This window comes from Macaca mulatta, chromosome X (genome assembly GCF_049350105.2).
Source record: "Macaca mulatta isolate MMU2019108-1 chromosome X, T2T-MMU8v2.0, whole genome shotgun sequence".
NCBI classification, from domain to species: domain Eukaryota; kingdom Metazoa; phylum Chordata; class Mammalia; order Primates; family Cercopithecidae; genus Macaca; species Macaca mulatta.
The window spans coordinates 90270264-90294862 of record NC_133426.1 but is presented as its reverse complement, the minus strand read 5'-3'; the positions used below and the strand labels follow the sequence as shown (position 1 = coordinate 90294862).

General features: G+C 36.8%; 1 protein-coding gene across 1 annotated transcript in view; it reads right to left on the bottom strand.

Moving 5' to 3' along the window:
• CYLC1 (cylicin 1) overlaps positions 1 to 24599 on the bottom strand; it is a 45771-nt gene that overhangs the window by 7734 nt on the left and 13438 nt on the right. Inside the window, exons 2-4 of the mRNA XM_077988769.1 lie at positions 8836 to 8876; positions 7189 to 7307; positions 4140 to 5870 (exon numbers count right to left, since the gene is read on the bottom strand). Of these exons, the coding sequence (XP_077844895.1) occupies positions 4140 to 5870; positions 7189 to 7307; positions 8836 to 8876 (1891 nt within the window). The remainder of the gene's footprint in view (positions 1 to 4139; positions 5871 to 7188; positions 7308 to 8835; positions 8877 to 24599) is intronic.

Genomic DNA, 24599 nt, shown 5'->3' with positions numbered 1-24599 from the left:
GTGTAAGAGAGAAAAATGGATCCCAGGCTGCTAACATTGTTTACCTCAAGAAGATAAGAAAGTAGGGAGATATGGCATCAGAAAGTGGACATAAGGATCTAAATGATTAGCTTTTCTTTACATATTTTATATTGTTTCTGTTTTTGTATTTGTATTTTTGTTGAAGATTATATATACACATACAGAATGGAAATCAAAACACCCTAAACATAACACCCTACTTTTCTACCTTAGCAGCTGGAATGTAAAGAATTCTTCACTTATGTTTGAGAATATTGCTAAGATTTATAAACATAATATAAAATGTAAATAATCTTAATCCAGGAGTGTAAACAGTGCTGACCCTGAAACACAGCACTACTTATGTGGTTCTTATGTGCTGCTGTGAGAATCACTAGGACTCCAGGGGAGGAGAAAAGGAGAAAAGCCATCATTCTTCAAGCCCATATTAAAAAACAAACAAACAAACAAACAAACAAAGGAGAAAACTCCATAAGATTCAATAACAAAGTTTGTTCATAAGTTCCCCATACACAATTGAGCAGGATACATAGGTATTCTCTTCCAGACATCCAATTAGAATGTAAAGTGCATTTTTGTGACTCCCCCAACTTAAAAAAATACTTGTTTTAATGACATATCTAGAGCAAAAATGCTTGGAAAAAGGGATATCCGAATCTCGACTACTGTGATATGTAGCTCTTTAGAGGGACTAAATTCTCAACCAACTAAATATAACATAGGTGCTGTTTTTGAATCTGTGGAGATATATATATATATTTTTATTGTATTTTAATAATTATTATAATTATTATATATATTATATTTACATATATACCAAATATATTATATATATATATTTTTCATATATATATATATGAAAAAACAGGCAAGATTCACTGCCTGCATAGAACCTGAATTCTGATGACCAACATAATTAACAAACAAAAGAATAAAATATAATTTTATATAAAGATAAATTCAATGAAGCCAAAAAATGTATGACGCAGTGTTTGGAGGGTGACTGGATAGTGGTGGAGGAGAGGGTAACATAAAGTAATGTAGTCAGGGAAGGCTTCTCTAAAGAGAACACTTAAGCTGAAAAATTAAATAATGAAAAAGAATAGACATGCAAAGATCTGTGGGAGGAACATTCCAATCAATGGAAACAGCACATGAAAAGGCTTAGCAAGAAAACAATCTTGGTGTTTATGAGAAACAAAAAGAATTCCAGTTTGGTTAGATGACAAGAGAAAAAACAAAAAGTGCTACATGATTATGGAGAAAAATGGGTACGGGCTAAAGATTGTAGACACTGAAAGCTAGACTAAGAAATTTTATTCTGCCAGACATGGTGGCTTACACCTACAATCTCAGCACTTTGGGAAGACAAGGCTGGAAGATTGCTTGAGCACAGGAGTTCAAGACCAACCTGGGCAACATAATGAGTTAATGGATAGCTAGATGCTAATGATGGTGATGATTGGAGCAATGAAGGTGGTAGTAATGGAGATAAGGAAAGTGGACTCATTCAGGATATATTTTGGAGGTAGAGTAAACAAGTCTTGCTGATTGATTACCTGTGGAGAGTGAGAAAAAGAAGTGAGAAAGATATTATGTCCAGGCTTAAAAAAATCAACTGGCTGGATGGTGGTGCCATCTGATAAGATGAAGAAGGCTAAGGGAGGAATAGAACTTAGTGTGGGATTAAAAGTATTATTTAAACATTTTAAGTTTGAGATGCCCAGTAGATACTATAGTGGAGATTTCAAGTAAGTGGCTGGAGAGATTTTGGAGCTCAATGGGAAGGTCATAACTGGAGATATTAATTTTGTAATCATCAATACATAGATAATATTTAAAACCATTCAACACTATAAACTCACAAAGAGAGTATTGTAAATAGAGAGTGTCCAGAACAAAGAAAGGATCATTCCAATTTTTAATAATGAGGCAGAGAAGGATACAATAAAGGCGGTTAAAAGCTACCACATGTAGAAATAAAAACAGGAGAGCACAGAGTCATAGAAGTGAAGTAATGCAAGTATTTCCAGACAGAGAGGTTAGTTTAAATGCTGTTGAATTATGAAATAACCTGAAGAGGGAGGAAAAGCCTGTTGATATGGCCACAAGAAGGTATTTGGTAATCTTTAAAGGAAAAGTTTCAGTGGAGTAGTAGAGATAGAAAAGCCTAACTGAATGGTGAGAATGCATATGGAAGTTTATTAAAGAGACTTGGCATGAATTGTACAAGCCTAGAACATATCCTGAAAGATGTTTTTTAAAATTAAAATTAATCCTTGTACTCAATTTTTTTTTCTTATATGTTACTTACTTTTCCTAAAAACTGCCTGTGGAAAAGAGCCTAGCTATTTCAGAGTCTTTCTTCTTATTTATCTTAAAAATTATTCTCCAGTGTACTTTTATAAGTATTGTCACACTAGTGGCTAGCCATTCATTAACTCAATCTGGTGGAGAGAGAAGATATCACCTAGAGCAAGGGGGTCATTAATCAACTCTGAGTCTCAAAGCAGAGTTTTGGGGTCTTCTAGGAGAAAGCTAGACTTGAAACCCAGGCTTTCTGAGAGTGATACAAGGTGTTTTTATCTTCCAAAAAATATTAATATATAAGGAGTAAATTGATGTATGTATGTAAAGTTTTATTATAAACCAAAGATAGAAAATATTTGGAATATAAGATAAAATAGATCTCTCTGAGCCTAAAAGAGGAAATATAAATTTCCTGAGTTAGAAGAACAAGAAGGTGACAAGGAGGAGAAATGAGGAGAAGAAAGGGAGGAGGAAATTAATGAAAATGAGAAGCTTAGGGTCAAGAACTAGCCATATCTACAGATGCCCTGAGTTTAAAAGGTCAGAGGGCAGCAGCCCTACCATGCTTAGAATAAACAATGAATACCATGCAAGCATAGGAAACAAAGGTTGATGCCCAGAAATCATGTAAATTAGTTACTCCCAACCAAAAATTGTAGAGACAGAAAGGGAGGAAACATGTGGAATAGGGACTTGATATGGTTTGGCTGTGTCTCCACCCAAATCTCATCTTGAATTGTAACCTCCATAATTCACACATGTTGTGGGAGGAGCCCAGTGGAAAGTGATTGAATTATGGAGGCGGGTCTTTCCTACACTGTTCTTGTGATAGTGAAGATTCTCAAAAGATCTGATGGTTTTAAAAACATGAGCTTCTCTGCACAAGCTCTCTTTGCCTGCTGTCATCCAAGTAAGATGTGACTTGCTCCTCCTTGCCTTCTGCCATGATTGTGAGGCCTCCCCAGACACATGGAACTGTGAGTCCAATTAAACCTCTTTCTTTTGTAAATTGCTCAGTCTCAGGTATATCTTTATCAGCAGTGTAAGCACTAATCCAGAACTCCTCTGTCTAATGTAAGATGTCTATTTAAGCTTTCCCTTACAATCAGACTATTTGGGGAAGGGATTGAAGGGAAAGTCTCCTGGATGAGAGAAGTATTAGCTTTAAGTTGGCAGAGTATTTACCTCCAAATAGACAAAGTTAACATGAGACTTATAAATTAGAGAAGATATATTTATTTCTGAAAAGTTAACTTTTGTTTCCTGATATCAGTTATAATGAGGGCTCATAAAAACTGCACTTGAGATATGGATTAAATAATTTATTATTTTTTTTGCACAGCTGAATCTTGGCATGTATTCCACCTGCTACGTATGCATTTTGGTTAATCTAGCTTTTACTGTATTCATCAACTTCTCAGGAAATGTCTTTATATCTCGCTTAAATCTGCCCCTGTAGAAGTTTTAGTCAATTTTAATTTTTGTTCTTTTCCAAGCATAAAACTTAACCACTTTCTTTTTTTTGCAAAATGACCTTCTTTATACATAACTTCACATGTTTTCTTAAATCACAAGTCATTTCTCTCTTCTCTAGTCAAAATAATTTCTATTCTCTTAAATTTATAACTTTTTTGCGATATTCTGCATCCTTGTGAGGTATTCTTTATATTTCTTACCTTTGAGTTAAAAAGTTGTCAATATTCTAGTAAAAGATAACTATTATTTGGAGAAAACAGAAATTCAGACTCTAAAAATGTCTTTCATTTTATATCCATTTTAGTCTAAAAATAAAACAATAGTAAACTTACCAAAGGAGCATATCTCGGTTTTGGAGGTGGAGGAGGCATCTTGCACCGACAAAGACGTTTGACTTTTGGTGATGGTAGAGAATACTCACAAGCAGGGAGTGGTGGTCTTTCTCTTGATGGAGGAACTCTACCTATACTTGCCTTTTCCCCTTTTTCCTTGAATGTAGTCTTTTTGGATGACATTCTGAATCCTCTCCTTAATTCCAGTCCTTCCAGCTTTGAATTTGCAGATATGCCATACGATTCATCAATTTTCTTCTTAGCCCCAGGTTTATATAGTGCCTCTTCAGATTCAGTATCTGAACTTTTGATTTGTGTAGATGTTTTAAAGCCTGTCTTGGAAGATTCATCAAATTCAGCATCAGTAGATTCTGTGTCCTTCCTTGCATCCTTCTTGACATCTTTCTTTGAACCTTTCCTTTCCTTCTTTGAGTCTTTCTTTTCTTTCTTTAACTCCAAATCAGATTCAGTTTCAGTAGATTCCGCATTTTTCTTTGCATCCTTCTTTCTGTCATCTTTCTTTGAATCTTTCCTTCCCTTCTTTTCATCCTTTTTACCCTTTTTTGAATCTCCTTTTGGTTCAGAGTCAGCATCAGTAGATTCTTCATCACTCTTGACAGACTTTTTATTATCTGTCTTTGAACCTTTTTTATTCTTTTTTTCATCTTTCTGACTTTTCTTTGACTCCAATTCAGATTCAGAATCAGTAGAGACTGTACTTTTCTTCGCATCCTTTTTCTTGTCATCTTTCTTTGAAGCCTTCTTTGACTTTCTTGAATCTTCGTTTGCATCCTTTGTGTCTCCTGATTCAGTATCAGTAGACTCTGGGTAATTCTTTGTGTCCTTTTTCTTGTCATCTTTCTTTAAATTTTTCTTATCCTTCTTTGTATCTTTCCTTGCATCCTTTGAGTCTCCAGATTCAGCATCAGTAGAATCTGTGTCCTTCTTTACATCCTTTTTCTTGTCATCTTTCTTGGCATTTTTCTTATCTTTCTTTGAATCTTTCTTAACATCCTTTGAGTCTTCAGATTCAGCATCAGAGCTTTTCTTTGCACTCTTTTTTGTGTCCTTCTTTGCAGGCTTCTTTGAATTATTCTGTGAATAATTCCTTAAGCATGTATCAAAATTTATGGATTCATCATCAGACTCTCCCACTAACATGAGGAAATCAGCATTTAAACTATTTTCTGAGCAAATCTCTGATATGGCATCATTACTAGTCCTTGACCTCTTCAAATCTTTCTTTGGATTGTTCTTTGTATATATGAATTTAGTGTTCGTCTTCTTGGAATTCTTTGAATCTTTCTTATCTTTTTGTGAATAATTTTTTGAGACTGTCTTAGAATTTTGGGATTCTGGATTTGTTTCTGAATTGGGTTTTGACTTCTTAGATGGTTCATTTTCATGTGATGATTTTAAGGGAGTTTTATCTGCCTCGTTTTGTCTTTTAGTTTTCTCATCTTCTACTGTTTGCTTGGATTCTGGATTTGTTGCATATGAGTCTCTTTTTTTCTTGGAATCTTTCTTCAAAGGTGTTCCTCTTTTTTCATCTTTGGAGTTCTTATATTCTGCTTTTTTAAGATGGGTTTTGGAAGTATAAAGATGTCTGAATGGAGTCTGTTCCCTGGCAGCTGTGTAAATAGGTGGTCGTTGCAAAATTTTTCTTAAAGAATGCCTTATCCATACATGAGCTGGTTTCTGGCCTTCCTCTAGTTTTCTTTGGTCATGCCTCTGAAAAGACTGGTTAGAATAATAATACACATTTGTGAATGAGTTATATCTTTCTATATTGAAACATAAAAAGTTTATATTTTTACTAACCATCTGTTTAAACTTAGGTTTTTTTTCTCTCTTTCAAGGTTGTGTGTGTGTGTGTGTGTGTGTGTGTGTGTGTGTGTGTGTGTGTGTGAAAGAGAGAGACAGAAAGAGAGAGATAACTCCACTTTGGAAATAAAATGACTTTAGAGGGAACTTTATGATTCCATTAATGATTCTTATTGATATTAGAGCAGGACCACAGTGATCTATGACATTCCAGGACTTGTCCTCAAAAACCAACAGTAGACTTTTGGGAATTCTATATGGGGAGAATCTTTTGGAAAAAACTGAACACTGTCTATTCCCAAGTTAAATCAGAAACAAACTGATCCACTTGAAGTTTGTCATGACAGTTCCTGTAATAGTTGTAAAACCCTAGCTTAATTTCTACTCCTGCTTTTAAAGTGCCTTGTAAAATTGAGATTCTGTGACCCCAACTGCACCGCACAAAAAGAAACAAAGACATAAACTGAATGAAATAAACAGATGCTTGATTCACATTAACTTGTGCAGCAGTGGTGTAATTTATTTTCAACTCTCACCCAAATATTTGCCAAATCTAGTTAGTTGTCATAAATAACCGTAAAGACTGATTTTAGAATTGCTTCTTATTTTCCCTCAACTATTCAGTAGAGGTGCCAACAAGCAAATGGTAATATGGAATTAAAAGATAACCTGAAGAGAAGCATGAAAGCTGGATCACTACAGATGTAATAAATTACCCTCGAATAAATGCATTGACTCTAACTTCGCTCTGGGAGATGCTTTAAAATTGCTTGATATCATAATAGGTGATCTATACATGCTTGTTTTTCCTTTTGCTAATTGATAGGATAACTCCACTTTAGAGAAACAGTAGAATCTCTTAATATCGAGTCTCCTGAATTTCATATTTTGTAAAATAAGGAGACCTTGAAACCTCATCAAGATCAGTTTCTGCTCTAATATATAAATTTTAACTGCTTTTTGCAGTTGGTAAACATGCCTGATAGAACTTGCCAGGTGCAGTATTAGGTTCTCCAGCTTGCTTAGATAATGTCTTTGATGTGGATAATTATGTAGAAATATGAGCTTAATCTAAAGCAGTAGGGGCAGTCTGTTGTACAGAAAATTACAAATTAAAAAAAAAATCTTCCAACAGGTAGTAAAAGTCAAGTTACAAAGGTCTTATATTTATATATGCTTTACCAACTTAGATTTTGTTTTTAAAAATGACTTTTTGTATACTTACAGTAACTGTTATTTGTGATTTCAAAGGTCTTGATTTATCATTTGTACCTCTCTGGGGTGGTTTGGGAAATGTCAAAGCAAAGTGTTTTTGATTCCATGATTTTCTGCTTGATTCACTGACTAAATTAGAAAGGATAATAAACAACTTGGAGTTAATGTCAGATGTTCCACAGACCTGAAATATTCTTGAAAAAGAAACATATTATTTAAATTAAACTAAGTTATAAATTAACATATAGATTTTTTCTCAGAGTTCCTACTTTATTTGCATAGCAATCAGAGAAAATAAAAACTATTTTTCTTATTTATCATTGAATTTTATTAAAAATAAATTTGTAATTTTATTTTCTACATTAAACTAATTTTCACAGATACTTAAATCATGATGGTAAAATAATAGAATCAGACAGTAGGAATAGAAAATAGAGATTTACTGTTTCCTTGAAAATATCTACATCATCTCCTCTATCCTGGCTTTTTTTTCTTTATGTCACTTTAGTTAGATTGCAGACAATAAAATTGCTTCTATAGTCTTCATAATAACTAGCACGATGTTGACAACAGTCAGTAAAAGTCTTGATTGGTTACATCTGAGTGTTTCTTTTAGCACGTCTTTGACCTCAGTGGCATCCCAAACTGCAGGAATTAGGGCCCTAGGTGGAAATACTGCATTCCATTCTGGAGATTCTATTTAAAGAAGGACATACACACTTGAGGACAACCAGAATAGTGTGATCAGGAAGATCAAACTATCTGAAAACTATGTCAAAAGTGGAACTGGTAACGAAACTCAACATAGCTCTCTTGGGGACGGAGAGACTAATCAGAGATATGGTTACTATCTTTAGATTTTTAAAGAGCTGCTATATTGGTGAAAAGTAGTCATAGTAATAATAGCATAACTGCAACCACTAACACTCGTGTAGTGTTTACTATGTGCCAGACTGTGTTCTAAGCATTTTAGTAAACTTGTTTAATCTCTATAACAATGCTTTGAATTAGGTAATATAATTGTCTCCATTTTACAGATGTGGAAAAATAAAGCACAGAGATGGGGAGAGGTTAAATTAATTGCTCCAAATCGTAAAGCTAGTAAGTAGCAGAGTTGATTTGAACCTAGGTGCTTTGGGCCCAGAGCCCATGCTCTTAATCACAATGTTATAGACTTCTTTTATACGTATCCTGAGGAGTGGGCTAGAACCAATAGGTAATAGTTATAGCAGTGCAGGCAGATTTCAGCTCAGTATATTAAAGTAAACGTTCCTAAAGTTGCAGCTGTTTAACAAATGGGTTGTTCATTAACTATTTTCATCTCTCTGACTATATTTGCCCTCTTTACTGTAATTATGAATTCTAAAAACAAGGGAATCTTACACAAGTAAAATTGGTTTGTATTATGAAGGAGAGCAAACTAAATCTTTCTTCAAAACCAGTGAGTGCAAATCTACATCAAGGCCAGAAATATACACACACATATACACCAACCAACATACACATACAAATATCACGCATACATGCTTTTATAAAATTTTTACAAAAATTCATAGCAGTTTCTGCTTTATCACATTTACTGGAATACACTAGTCATTAGTTCCTAAAATTATTTTCCAATCTAAGAAAAATTAAACTTCATTAACTAAATTCTTACTTGGAATGGAATTGTCATATGTTCTGATGTTTACTTCTAGTCTATTAAAAGAAGAAAATGCTTTAATTAAATTTGTATTATGGACAATAAATAATACATTTTTAAGTAAACTATCCTTTATTTCTAAGAAACAAAGCCCAATGCTATGTTTAAGCAGTTATTTGGAACTGTCTTATTGTCACTCATTATTATAACAAATTCTTCAATCATAACACTTCAAAAACTTGTATTCATTCTCTTATCTCCATTATTTAAGAATGTCTATCTTTAATCCATATTAGTCTCCCTATTCAAAATCAATTGTATTTTTACCAGACATTTAAAAACCTGAAATAAAAATACTAACTTAATTAAGTAATCTGTTACTTAATAACAAATAAGTAAATTGAACGAGTTCAGCCTCAAAATATTCTCTAGTGCAAAATTCTAAGTCAGAATTTTCTTAGTTCACTGAAAAAGTTCTGAAGTAAACTCACATTTTAATGTTTTCACAAATTACATCAAATCACTAATCATGTCTTATAGGGGCACATATAAGTGTTGATCTGGATTTTGAATTGTCTCTCCACACAGGGATAATTGATCCACGATATTCTCCATTTGGAAGGTGCCCATTTGATTTGGTACTAATCAGTATTGTCTACCAAAAATAAACATGGCATAATGTGTTTTGAAAGTGTTACTTCCTTATTAGCTAGAATGGTAAATTCAACCATTGCTACAGCTAAGGTTGTGCTTATATAAACGCATGTCCCAGTAAGCTTGTCCAACCCGTGGCCTGCAGGCCACATGTGGCCCAGAAGGGGTTTGAATGAAACTCAGCACAAATTTGTAAACTTTCTTAAAACATTATGAGTTTTTTTTTTTTTTTTTTTTTTGCTATTTGTTTTTTTAGTTGATCAGCTATCATTAGTGTTAGTGTATTATATGTGTGGCCCAAGATAATTCTTCTTCTAATATGGTTCAGGGAAGCTGAATGATTACACACCCCTGCCTTAGGGCTTTACTTTTTTGACTTACCTAAATCATCAGGTATTAAAACACAAAACAAAAATAAGTCAAAATGATAAAATGTATTTTTTATTTTATTTATTTTCTTTTTAGTGTTCTATATTTTTATTTATTTATTTTTTCATTATTATACTTTAAGTTCTAGGGTACATGTGCACAACGTGCAGGTTTGTTACATACGTATACATGTGCCATGTTGGTGTGCTGCACCCATCAACTCATCAGCACCCATCAACTCATCAGCACCCATCAACTCGTCATTTACATCAGGTATAACTCCCAATACAATCCCTTCCCCCTCCCCGCTCCCCATAATAGGCCCCAGTGTGTGATGTTCCCCTTCCCATGTCCAAGTGATCTCATTGTTCAATTCCCACCTATGAGTGAGAACACGCAGTGTTTGGTTTTCTGTTCTTGCAATAGTTTGCTGAGAATGATGGTTTCCAGCTGCATCCATGTCCCTACAAAGGACACAAACTCATCCTTTTTTATGGCTGCATAGTATTCCATGGTGTATATGTGCCACATTTTCTTAATCCAGTCTGTCAATGATGGACATTTGGGTTGATTCCAAGTCTTTGCTATTGTGAATAGTGTCGCAATAGACATACGTGTGCATGTGTCTTTATAGCAGCATGATTTATAATCCTTTTGGTATATACCCAGTAACGCGATGGTTGGGTCATATGGTATTTCTAGTTCTAGATCCTTGAGGAATCGCCATACTGTTTTCCACAATGGTTGAACTAGTTTACAATCCCACCATCAGTGTAAAAGTGTTCCTATTTTTCCACATCCTCTCCAGCACCTGTTGTTTCTTGACTTTTTAATGATTGCCATCCTAACTGGTGTGAGATGGTATCTCATTGTGGTTTTGATTTGCATTTCTCTGATGGTCAGTGATGATGAGCATTTTTTCATGTGTCTGTTGGCTATATGAATGTCTTCTTTTGACAAATGTCTGTTCATATCCTTTGCCCACTTTTTGATGGGGTTGTTTGTTTTTTTCTTGTAAATTTGTTTGAGTTCTTTGTAGGTTCTGGATATTAGCCCTTTATCGATAAAATGTATTTATATATGATGCAAATCTATTTTCATTTTCTAAAGTAAAGCTCTAGTGCCCAGCACAAAACCTGACACACACTCGTCATTAAATAACAACTGACATACTTATTTAGAAAGAACTTTGGAGACACTGAGCAATAAAATATCTAGTCCAGTAATTCGTAACTGGACGTAAACATCAAAATTAATTCAGAAGTTTTAAAAACATAAACACATCAGAGAACTGCTCTCAGAACCATGAATCAAAATTTCTGGGTTGAGTCAATAAAGTCTGTATTTAAAACTGTCTTCGATGATTTTGATACTCAGCTCTGTTTAAGAACTACTGCTCTGAATTGTTTTGAAAAAGAAAACTTTATAGATTTCTGAAATAGTTCAAGTTTGTGCTTTTGGTTTTTCCAAAGGTAATTGATCAATGACCCCCTATTTGTCTGTAGTGAAACCCCTTCATTCAATAGGGTAGCTAGAAGATGTTATGACATGTATCCCTGGAAATTTAGCAGTTTAGTAGTCGGCCATGATGACTTGATCACTGCTTTTATACTCTAAGAAAAAGACTACACCTGCATTGATTTTTACTTTCTTCCCACAGTCTAAAGTAGCATTTTCTAAACTTCATTTTTCAAACATTTTATCAGTAAACAATTTTGAACACATCAACTTAATATGTGTGTGAATAGTTCATAGTCTATTGTAATGGTATATATTATAAATTATTTACTATATATTATATATTAAAATAAGACATTTCAAAATATGAAGTGAAACATGTAAATTCAAGTTTTAATATATTATTTCTTTTTTTTAAAATTTATTTATTATTATTATACTTTAAGTTCTAGGGTACATGTGCATAACGTGCAGGTTTGTTACATATGTATACTTGTGCCATGTTGCTGTGCTGCACCCATCAACTCGTCAGCACCCATCAACTCGTCATTTACATCAGGTATAACTCCCAGTACAAGCCCTCCCCCCTCCCCCCTCCCCATGATAGGCCCCGGTGTGTGATGTTCCCCTTCCCGAGTCCAAGTGATCTCATTGTTCAGTTCCCACCTATGAGTGAGAACATGTGGTGTTTGGTTTCCTGTTCTTGTGATAGTTTGCTAAGAATGATGGTTTCCAGCTGCATCCATGTCCCTACAAAGGACACAAACTCATCCTTTTTGATGGCTGCATAGTATTCCATGGTGTATATGTGCCACATTTTCTTAATCCAATCTGTCACTGATGGACATTTGGGTTGATTCCAAGTCTTTGCTATTGTGAATAGTGCCGCAATAAACATACATGTGCATGTGTCTTTATAGCAGCATAATTTATAATCCTTTGGGTATATACCCAGTAATGGGATGGCTGGGTCATATGGTACATCTAGTTCTAGATCCTTGAGGAATCTCCATACTGTTTTCCATAATGGTTGAGCTAGTTTACAATCCCACCAACAGTGTAAAAGTGTTCCTATTTCTCCACATCCTCTCCAGCACCTGTTGTTTCCTGACTTTTTAATGATTGCCATTCTAACTGGTGTGAGATGGTATCTCATTGTGGTTTTGATTTGCATTTCTCTGATGGCCAGTGATGATGAGCATTTTTTCATGTGTCTGTTGGCTGTATGAATGTCTTCTTTTGAGAAATGTCTGTTCATATGCTTTGCCCACTTTTTGATGGGGTGGTTTGTTTTTTTCTTGTAAATTTGTTTGAGTTCTTTGTAGGTTCTGGATATTAGCCCTTTGTCAGATGAGTAGATTGCAAAATTTTCTCCCATTCTGTAGGTTGCCTGTTCACTCTGATGGTAGTTTCTTTTGCTGTGCAGAAGCTCTTTAGTTTAATTAGATCCCATTTGTCAATTTTGGCTTTTGCTGCCGTTGTTTTTGGTGTTTTAGACATGAAGTCTTTTCCCATGCCTATGTCCTGAATGGTACTACCTAGGTTTTCCTCTAGGATTTTTATGGTATTAGGTCTAACATTTAAGTCTCTTTCATATAAGGAGTAAGGAAAGGATCCAATTTCAGCTTTCTACTTATGGCTAGCCAATTTTCCCAGCACCATTTATTAAATAGGGAATCCTTTCCCCATTTCTTGTTTCTCTCAGGTTTGTCAAAGATCAGATGGCTGTAGATGTGTGGTCTTATTTCTGAGGACTCTGTTCTGTTCCATTGGTCTATATCTCTGTTTTGGTACCAGTACCATGCTGTTTTGGTTACTGTAGCCTTGTAGTATAGTTCGAAGTTAGGTAGCGTGATGCCTCCAGCTTTGTTCTTTTGACTTAGGATTGTCTTGGAGATGCGGGCTCTTTTTTGGTTCCATATGAACTTTAAAGCAGTTTTTTCCAATTCTGTGAAGAAACTCATTGGTAGCTTGATGGGGATGGCATTGAATCTATAAATTACCTTGGGCAGTATGGCCATTTTCACGATATTGATTCTTCCTATCCATGAGCATGGTATGTTCTTCCATTTGTTTGTGTCCTCTTTGATTTCACTGAGCAGTGGTTTGTAGTTCTCCTTGAAGAGGTCCTTTACATCCCTTGTAAGTTGGATTCCTAGGTATTTGATTCTCTTTGAAGCAATTGTGAATGGAAGTTCATTCCTGATTTGGCTCTCTGTTTGTCTGTTACTGGTGTATAAGAATGCCTGTTATTTTTGCACATTAATTTTGTATCCTGAGACTTTGCTGAAGTTGCTTATCAGCTTAAGGAGATTTTGGGCTGAGACAATGGGGTTTTCTAAATATATAATCATGTCATCTGCAAAGAGGGACAATTTGACTTCTTCTTTTCCTAACTGAATACCCTTGATTTCTTTCTCTTGCCTAATTGCCCTAGCCAGAACTTCCAACACTATGTTGAATAGGAGTGGTGAGAGAGGGCATCCCTGTCTTGTGCCAGTTTTCAAAGGGAATTTTTCCAGTTTTTGCTCATTCAGTATGATATTGGCTGTGGGTTTGTCATAAATAGCTCTTATGATTTTGAGGTACGTTCCATCAATACCGAATTTATTGAGCGTTTTTAGCATGAAGGGCTGTTGAATTTTGTCAAAAGCCTTTTCTGCATCAATTGAGATAATCATGTGGTTCTTGTCTTTGGTTCTGTTTATATGCTGGATTATGTTTATTGATTTGCGAATGTTGAACCAGCCTTGCATCCCAGGGATGAAGCCCACTTGATCATGGTGGATAAGCTTTTTGATGTGTTGCTGAATCCGGTTTGCCAGTATTTTATTGAGGATTTTTGCATCGATGTTCATCAGGGATATTGGTCTAAAATTCTCTTTTTTTGTTGTGTCTCTGCCAGGCTTTGGTATCAGGAAGATGTTGGCCTCATCAAATGAGTTAGGGAGGATTCCCTCTTTTTCTATTGATTGGAATAGTTTCAGAAGGAATGGTACCAACTCCTCCTTGTACCTATGGTAGAATTCAGCTGTGAATCCATCTGGTCCTGGACTTTTTTTGGTTGGTAGGCTATTAATTATTGCCTCAATTTCAGAGCCTGCTATTGGTCTATTCAGGGATTCAACTTCTTCCTGGTTTAGTCTTGGAAGAGTGTAAGTGTCCAGGAAATTATCCATTTCTTCTTAAGAAATTATGCAGGGGCGGAGCAAGATGGCCAAATAGGAACAGCTCCAGTCTCCAACTCCCAGCGCGAGCGACACAGAAGACCGATGATTTCTGCATTTTCAACTGAGGTACTGGGTTCATCTCACTAGGGAGTGCCGGATGATCGGTGCTGGTCAGCTGCTGCAGCCCGACCAGCGAGAGCTGAAGCAGGGCGAGGCATTGCCTCACCTACGAAGCACAAGGGGGAAGGGAATCCCTTTTCCTAGTCAGGGGAACTGAGACACACAACACCTGGAAAATCGGGTAACTCCCACCCCAATACTGCGCTTTAAGCAAACAGGCACACCAGGAGATCATATCCCACACCTGGCCGGGAGGGTCCCACGCCCACGGAGCCTCCCTCATTGCTAGCACAGCAGTCTGCGATATGGAGGCAAGGCAGCAACGAGGCTGGGGGAGGGGCGCCCACCATTGCTGAGGCTTAAGTATGTAAACAAAGCTGCTGGGAATCTCGAACTGGGTGGAGCTCACAGCAGCTCAAGGAAACCTGCCTGTCTCTGTAGACTCCACCTCTGGGGACAGGGCACAGTAAAAATAACAAAAACAGCAGAAACCTCTGAGACGCAAACGACTCTGTCTGACAGCTTTGAAGAGAGCAGTGGATCTCCCAACACGGAGGTTGAGATCTGAGAAGGGACAGACCCCCTTCTCAAGTGGGTCCCTGACCCCTGAGTAGCCTAACTGGGAGACATCCCCCACTAGGGGCAGTCTGACACCCCACACCTCACAGGGTGGAGTACACCCCTGAGAGGAAGTTCCGAAGCAAGAATCAGACAGGTACACTCGCTGTTCAGAAATATTCTATCTTCTGCAGCCTCTGCTTCTGATACCCAGGCAAACAGGGTCTGGAGTGGACCTCAAGCAATCTCCAACAGACCTACAGCTGAGGGTCCTGACTGTTAGAAGGAAAACTATCAAACAGGAAGGACACCTACACCAAAACCCCATCAGTACGTCACCATCATCAAAGACCAGAGGCAGATAAAACCACAAAGATGGGGAAAAAGCAGGGCAGAAAAGCTGGAAATTCAAAAAATAAGAGCACATCTCCCCCGGCAAAGGAGCGCAGCTCATCGCCAGCAACGGATCAAAGCTGGATGGAGAATGACTTTGACGAGATGAGAGAAGAAGGCTTCAGTCCATCAAACTTCTCAGAGCTAAAGGAGTAATTACGTACCCAGCACAAAGAAACTAAAAATCTTGAAAAAAAAGTGGAAGAATTGATGGCTAGAGTAATTAATGCAGAGAAGGTCATAAACGAAATGAAAGAGATGAAAACCATGACACGAGAAATACGTGACAAATGCACAAGCTTCAGTAACCGACTCGATCCACTGGAAGAAAGAGTATCAGCGATTGAGGATCAAATGAAAGAAATGAAGCGAGAAGAGAAACCAAAAGAAAAAAGAAGAAAAAGAAATGAACAAAGCTTGCAAGATGTATGGGATTATGTATAATGACCAAATCTACGTCTGATTGGGGTGCCTGAAAGTGAGGTCTAAGATGGAACCAAGTTGGAAAACACTCTTCAGGATATCATCCAGGAGAACTTCCCCAACCTAGTAGGGCAGGCCAACATTCAAATCCAGGAAATACAGAGAACGCCACAAAGATACTCCTCGAGAAGAGCAACTCCAAGACACATAATTGCCAGATTCACCAAAGTTGAAATGAAGGAAAAAATCTTAAGGGCAGCCAGAGAGAAAGGTCGGGTTACCCACAAAGGGAAGCCCATCAGACTAACAGCAGATCTCTCGGCAGAAACTCTACAAGCCAGAAGAGAGTGGGGGCCAATATTCAACATTCTTAAAGAAAAGAATTTTAAACCCAGAATTTCATATCCAGCCAAACTAAGTTTCATAAGAGAAGGAGAAATAAAATCCTTTACAGATAAGCAAATGCTTAGAGATTTTGTCACCACTAGGCCTGCCTTACAAGAGACCCTGAAGGAAGCACTCAACATGGAAAGGAACAACCGGTACCAGCCATTGCAAAAGCATGCCATAATGTAAAGACCATCGAGGCTAGGAAGAAACTGCATCAACTAACGAGCAAAATAACCAGTTAATATCATAATGGCAGGATCAAGTTCACACATAACAATCTTAACCTTAAATGTAAATGGACTAAATGCTCCAATTAAAAGACATAGACTGGCAAACTGGATAAAGAGTCAAGACCCATCAGTCTGCTGTATTCAGGAGACCCATCTCACATGCAGAGACATACATAGGCTCAAAACAAAGGGATGGAGGAAGATTTACCAAGCAAATGGAGAACAAAAAAAAGCAGGGGTTGCAATACTAGTCTCTGATAAAACATACTTTAAACCATCAAAGATCAAAAGAGACAAAGAAGGCCATTACATAATGGTAAAGGGATCAATTCGACAGGAAGAGCTAACTATCCTAAATATATATGCACCCAATACAGGAGCACCCAGATTCATAAAGCAAGTCCTTAGAGACTTACAAAGAGACTTAGACTCCCATACAATAATAATGGGAGACTTCAACACTCCACTGTCAACATTAGACAGATCAACGAGACAGAAAGTTATCAAGGATATCCAGGAATTGAACTCGTCTCTGCAACAAGCAGACCTAATAGACATCCATAGAACTCTCCACCCCAAATCAACAGAATATACATTCTTCTCAGCACCACATCGTACTTACTCCAAAATTGACCACGTAATTGGAAGTAAAGCACTCCTCAGCAAATGTACAAGAACAGAAATTCTAACAAACTGTCTCTCAGACCACAGTGCAATCAAACTAGAACTCAGGACTAACAAACTCAATCAAAACCGCTCAACTACATGGAAACTGAACAACCTGCTCCTGAATGACTACTGGGTACATAACGAAATGAAGGCAGAAATAAAGATGTTCTTTGAAACCAATGAGAACAAAGATACAACATACCAGAATCTCTGGGACACATTTAAAGCAGTGTGTAGAGGGAAATTTATAGCACTAAATGCCCACAAGAGAAAGCAGGAAAGATCTAAAATTGACACTCTAACATCGCAATTAAAAGAACTAGAGAAGCAAGAGCAAACACATTCGAAAGCTAGCAGAAGGCAAGAAATAACTAAGATCAGAGCAGAACTGAAGGAGATAGAGACACAAAAAACCCTCCAAAAAATCAATGAATCCAGGAGTTGGTTTTTTGAGAAGATCAACAAAATTGACAGACCACTAGCAAGACTAATAAAGAAGAAAAGAGAGAAGAATCAAATCGACGCAATTAAAAATGATAAAGGGGATATCACCACCGACCCCACAGAAATACAAACTACCATCAGAGAATACTATAAACACCTCTACGCAAATAAACTGGAAAATCTAGAAGAAATGGTTAATATATTATTTCTACACTTCAGTTGTCTTGCACATACATCTCAGTTGGGATATCACTGGAAAAGGCAACAAAGAACCAGTCAGAAAAGGGATAATTTAGCCAAATATTATGAAATGCCTGCTTTATATAGAAAATATTTCAGTCTCAAATTATTGGAAATTGAAACATAGTTAAACTTCTGAGCAGTTTTCTTCATTTTCTAAGTGTAGTCTTAGTTATTATTTGTTTTATAAGTGGATATATACATGCTCCTTATATATGTAGGTGATGGTAACCTATCTCTTGATATAAAGGAGAAAATTAGTGATATAAGCCAACAGTGTAACTACATAGTTAAAGTTATAAAAGAAAATAACTCCCAACTCAAGATTTTAGCACAACACAAATATCCTTTAAAAATTAAGATAAAATAATCACATGTTTGTTTGTTTGTTTGTTTACTTTAATCTTAGGTTCATGGGTATACATACAGGTTTGCTACACAGGTAAACTCTTGTCACAGGAGTATGTTATACAGATTATTTTATCACCCAGATACTAAGTGTAGTACCCAAGAGTTATTTTTTTTTGTCCTCTCTCTCTTCCCACCCTCCACACGCTAATAGGCCCCAGAGTCTTTGATCCCCTCTGTTTTCATGTTATCATTTAGTTCCCACTTATAAGAGATAACATGCAGTATTTGGTTTTCTGTTTCTTTGTTACTTTGCTAAGGATAATGGCTTGCAGCTCCATTCATGTTCCCACAAAAGACATGATCTGATTCCATTTTTATGGCTGCGTAGTATTCCATGCGGTATATGTACAATATTTTCTTTATGCAGTCTACCATTGATGGACATCTAGATTGATTCCATGTTTTTGCTAATGTGAATAGTGCTGCACATGTATTTGTGATAGAATGATTTATATTCCTGTGATAGAATGATTTATATATCCAGTAATGGGTATAAAACCATTGCTGGGTTGAATGCTAGTTCTGTTTTTAGCTTTTTGAGGAATTGCCACACTGCTTTCCACAATGGTTGAAGTAATTTACACTCCCACCAACAGTGTATATAACCTTTTCCTTTTCTTCACAACCTCATCAGCATCTGTTATTTTTTGGCTTTTTAATAATAGCCATTCTCACCAGTGTGAGATGGTATCTTACTTTGATTTTGGTTTGCCTTTCTCTAATGATCAATGATGTTGAGTTTTTCATATGCTTGTTGGCCATCTGTATGTCTTCTTTTAAGAACTGTCTGTTTATGTCCTTTGCCCAATTTTAAGTGGGGTTATTAGTTTTTTTTTCTTGTACATTTGTTGAAGTTCCTTTTAGATGCCGCATATTAGACTTTTGTCCATACATTGCAAACATTTTCTCCTATTCTTAAGGTTGTCTGTTTACTCTGTTGGTAGTCTATTTTGCTATGCAGAAGCTATTTAGTTTAATTATTACAAAAGTAATTGTGATTTTTGTCATTACTTTAAAGGGCAAAAACCACAATTACTTCTGCAGCAACCTAATAGGTCTCATTCATCAGTTTTTGCTTTTGTTGTGATTGCTTTTGGCGTGTTTGTCATGAAATCTTTGCCAGTTACTACAACCAAAATGATATCACCTAGGTTGCCTTTCAGGGTTTTTTATAATTTTGAGTTTCACATTAAAAGCTTTAATTCATCTTGAGTTGATTTTTTATATGGTGTAAGAAAGAGGTGCAGTTCCAATTTTCTGTATATGTCTAGTCAGTTATCTCAGAACCATTTATTGAATAGGGCGTCCTTTCTCAATTGCTGGTTTTTGTTAGCTTTACGGAAGTTCAGATGGTTGCATGTGTGTGGCCTTATTTCTGGACTCTATGTGTTCCGTATATCTATGTATCTGTTTTGTATTAGTACCATGCTGTTTTGTATTTTGGTTACTGTAGTCCTGTAGTATAGTTTAAAGTTGGCTAACATTATGTCTCCAGCTTTGGGTTTGTGTGTGTGGGTGTGTGTGTATGTGTATGCACGTGTGTGTGTGGGGGGGGAGAGTTTTTTGTTTGTGTTTTTTGCTTAGGATTGCCTTGGGTATTTGGGCTTTATATTTGGTTTTATATAAAATTTAAATAGTTTTTTTCTGGTTTTATGAAGAATGTCATTGGTAGTTTGATAGAAATAGCATTGAATTTGTAAATTGCTATGGACAGTATGGCCATTTTAATAATATTGATTCTTCCTATTCATGAGTATAGAGTGTTTTCCACTTGTTTGTGTTATCTCTGATTTCTTTGATCAGTGTTTGTAATTCTCATGGTAGAGCTTTTTAACCTCCCTGATTAGTTGTAGGCCTATGTATTTTATTCTTTTTCTGGCAATTGTGAATTGTATTACTTTTCTGATTTGGCTCTTAGCTTGACTGTTATTGGTTGATAGAAATGCTAGTCATTTTTGCATATTGATTTTGTGTCCTGAAATTTTTCTGAAGTTGTTTATCAGCTTAAGGATCTTTTGGGCTGAGACTACAGAGTTTTCTAGGTATAGAATCATGTCAGCTGCAAATAGGAATAGTTTACTTCCTCTATTTCAATTTATTGCTTTCATTTATTTCTCTTGTCTGATTTCCCTGGCCAGGACATCCAATACTATGTTGAATATGAGCATTGAGAGAAGGAATCCTTGTCTTATGCTGGCTTTCAAGGAGAAAGCTTCCAGCTATTCCCTATTCAGTATGATGTTGGCTATGTTTTTGTCATAGACGACTCTTATTATTTTGAGGTGTGTTCCTTCAATACCTAGTTTATTGGGAGTTTTTAACATGAAGGGGTGTTAAATTTTATTGATAGCCTTTTGTTCATCTATTGAGATAATCATGTGGTTTTTGTCTTTAGTTCTGTTTATGTGATGAGTCACATTTGTTAATTTGCATATATTGAACCAAACTTATATACCAGGGATGAAGTCTACTTAATCATGATGGACTAGATTTTTTGACATGCTGCTGGATTTAGTTTGCAAGTTTTTTTTTTTTTTTTTTTTTTTTTTTTTTTTTTTTTTTAATGTTTGCATCAATGCTCATCAAGAACATTGGCCTGAAGTTTTCTCTTTCTGTTGTGTCTTTTCCAGGTTTTGGTATCAGGATGATCCTGGCCTTATAGAATGAGTTGAGGAAAAGTCCCTCCTCCTCAATTTTTTTAGAATACTTTCAGTAGGAATGGTTCCAGCTCTTCTTTGTATATCTGGTCAAATACGGCTGTGAATACATCGGGTCCTGAGCTTTTTTGTCAGTGGTGATATGCCCCTTATCATTTCTGATTGTGTCTATTTGATTCTTCTCTATATTCTTCTTTATTAGTCTAGTTGGCAGTTGATCTATTTTATTATATTATTAAAGTATCTTTTTAAAATTATTATTATTAATATTATTTTATTATTAAATAAATAAATAAATAAAGAGCTCTGGATTCCTTGATTTTTTGAAGGGCTTTTTTTGTGTCTCTATCTCCTTCAGTTCTACTCTGATCTTAGTTATTTCTCGTCTTCTGCTAGCTTTGGGGTTTGTTTGCTCTTGGTTCTCTAGTTATTTTAGTTGTGATGTTAGGGTGTTTATTTGAGATCTTTCCAGCTTTTGATGTGGGCATTAAGTGCTATAAGTTTCTCTCTTAACCCTGCTTTACCTGTGTACCAGAGATTCTAGTACATTGTCTCTGATCTCATTGGTTTCAAAGAACTTCTTGCTTTCTGCCTTAATTTTATTATTTACCCGGTATTCATTCAGGAGCAGGTTCAATTTCCATGTAGTTGTGTGGTTTTGGTGAGTCTTTTAGCTCTAATTTGATTACGCTGTGGTCTGAGAGACTGTTTGTTATGTTTTCAGTTATTTTGAATTTGCTGAGGAGTATTTCATTTCCAAATATGTGATAGATTTTAGAGTAAGTGCCATGTGGAACAGAGATAAATGCATATTCTGTTGGTTTTGGATGCAGAGTTCTGTAGGTATCTACCAGGTCAACTTGATCCAGAGCTGAGTTCAAGTCCTGAATAGCTTTGTTAATTTTCTATCTTGATGATCTGTCTAATATTAACAGTGACTGTTAATGTCTCCCACTTTTATTGTTTGGGAGTCTAAGTTTCTTTTTAGGTCTCTAAACACTTTTTTTTTTTTTAATTTGGGTGCTCCTGTATTGGGTATATACATATATGTAGAATAGTTAGCTCTTTTTGGATCCTTTGTCATTATGTAATGTCCTGTTTGTCTTTTATGATCTTTGTTGAGTTAAAGTCTATTATGTCAGAAACTAAGACAGCAACATCTACTATTTTTCTGCTTTCCATTTGCTTGGTAGATTTTCCTCCATCCCTTTTGTTGAGCATATGTGTGTCTTTGCACAGGAGCTGGTTCTCTTGAAAACGGAACACCAATGATTCTTGACTTTATCCAACTTGCTATTTTGTGTTTCTTCATTGGGACATTTAGCCCATTTACATTTAAGGTTAATATTGTCATGTGTGTATTATATCCTATCACCATAATGCTAGCTGGTTACTTTGCAGACTTGTTGTGGTAGTCGCTTCATAGTGTTATTGGTCTGTGTACTTCAGTGTGTTTTTGTAGTGGCTGGTAACAATTTTTCCTTCCCATATTTAGTGCTTCCCTCAGGAGCTCTTGCAAGGCAGGCCTGGTGGTGATGAATTCCCTCAGTATTTGCTTGTCTGTAAAAGATTTTATTTCTCTTTTGCTCATGAAGCTTCATTTGGCCAGATATGGTATTCAGGGTTTAAAATTTTTTCTTTAAGAATGGTGAATATTGGCCCCAATCTTTTCTGGCTTGTGGCATTTCTGCTGAGAGCTCTGCTGTGATTCTGATGGGCTTCCCTTTGTAGATGACCTGACCTTTCTCTCTGGCTGCCCTTAACATTATTTTTTTCTTTATTTTAACCTTGGAGAATCTGATGATTGTGTCTTGAGGTTGATCCTTCATAGAGTATCTTACTGGGGTTCTCTGGATTTCCCGAATTTGAATGTTGGCATGCTTTGTTAAGCTGGGGAAGTTTTCCTGGATGAGATCCTGAAGTATTTTATCCAGCTTGGTTTCAATCTCCCTGTCTTCTTTAGGTACCCCAATCAGTCTCAGGTTTCATCTTTTTACATAATCCCACAATTCCCAGAGGTTTTGTTTGTTCCTTTCATTCTTTTTTCTTTAATCTTGTCTGTCTTTCTCATTTCAGCAAGATAGCCTTGAATTTCTAAAATTCTTTCCTCCATTTTGTCTGTCTGGCTACTGATACTTGTGGTTGCATTGTGAAGTTCTTATGTTGTGTTTTTCAGATTTATTAAGTCATTTATATTTCTCTCTAAACAGTTATTCTGGTTAACAGCTCTTGTAATGTTTTATCATGGTTCTTAGCTTCTTTGCATTGAGATAGAACATGCTCCTTCAGCTCAGTGAAGTTTGCTGTTATCCACATTCTGAAGCCTATTTCTGTTAGTTAATCCATCTCAGCCTCAGCCCAGTTCTATGACTTTGCTGACAAGGTGTTGTCATCATTTGGAGGAGAAAAGGCACTCTGGATTTTTGAGGTTTCAGTTTTTTATTTATTCTTTTCTTATCTTCTTGAGTTTATCTAGTTTCAATCTTTGAGGATGCTGATATTTGGATAGGGTTTTTGTAGGGACTTTTTTGTTCATTCTGTTGTTGTTAATTACCGTTATTTTTCTTTTAACAGTCAGGCCTCTTTTCTGTAGGGCTGCTGTGGTTTGCTGGGGGTCCACTCCAGGTCCTATTGGTCTGGGCCTCTCCCGCCCCTGGAGGTGTCACCACTGGAGGCAGTAGAACAGCAAAGATGGCTGGTCTGCTACTTCTTCTGGGAGCTGCATCCCACAGGGTAACCAGCCTGACACCAGAGGGAATGCTCCTGAAAAGGTGTCTAACGACCCATTGTGGGAGTCTCACACAGTCAGGAAGCATGGGATCACAGACCCACTTAACACAGCACTCTGACTGCCACTTGGCAGAGAGGGTGCCCTGTATTGGGGAGAATCTCACTCTTCTGGACTGTCTGAATTTCTCAGAGCCAGCAGGGGAAAAACTAAGTCCACTGATCCGTAGAGACTGTGGCCACTGCTCCCCTCAGGGGATCTGCCCCAGGGGGATCAGAGTTTTGTCCATAACCCCCTGTCTGGAGTTGCTGAAATTCCTGCAGGGAGGGCTTACACAGTGAGGAAGAGTGGGTCTGCGTCCAGCCAAAAGAGGCAGTCTGGCCGTGATCTGTCACAGCCACTGTGCTGTGCTGTGGGAAATTTCTCTTGGTCTAAACCACTCAGTCTCCCTGGCACCAACCAGGGGACTGGAGCTGCAGTGATGGCTGCCACCCCTCTGGCAAGGAGCTCAGTCATCTTAGGCAGCAGGTAGCCACAGCGATGGCTGTCACCCACCCTTCCAGGAGCTCAGTCATCTTAGGCAGTCTGCAGCCATGTGGCCTCTGAGAATCTGCACAGTTCTGTGCTTGGGATCCAAGGCCCTGGTGGCATGGGATCATGAGGGAATCTCCTGATATTTGGGTTGCATAGATCTGTGGAAGAAGTGTGGTTTCCTTAGTGGGGTTGCACACTCACTACTTCCCTTGGGTGGGTGGGAACTCCCCTTGCCTCATGCAGCTCCCAGGTAGGCTATCACTCCACCCTGCTTGTATACACTCTCCATGGGTCCTGCCAACTGCCTAATCAGTCCCAGTGAGAGAGAACC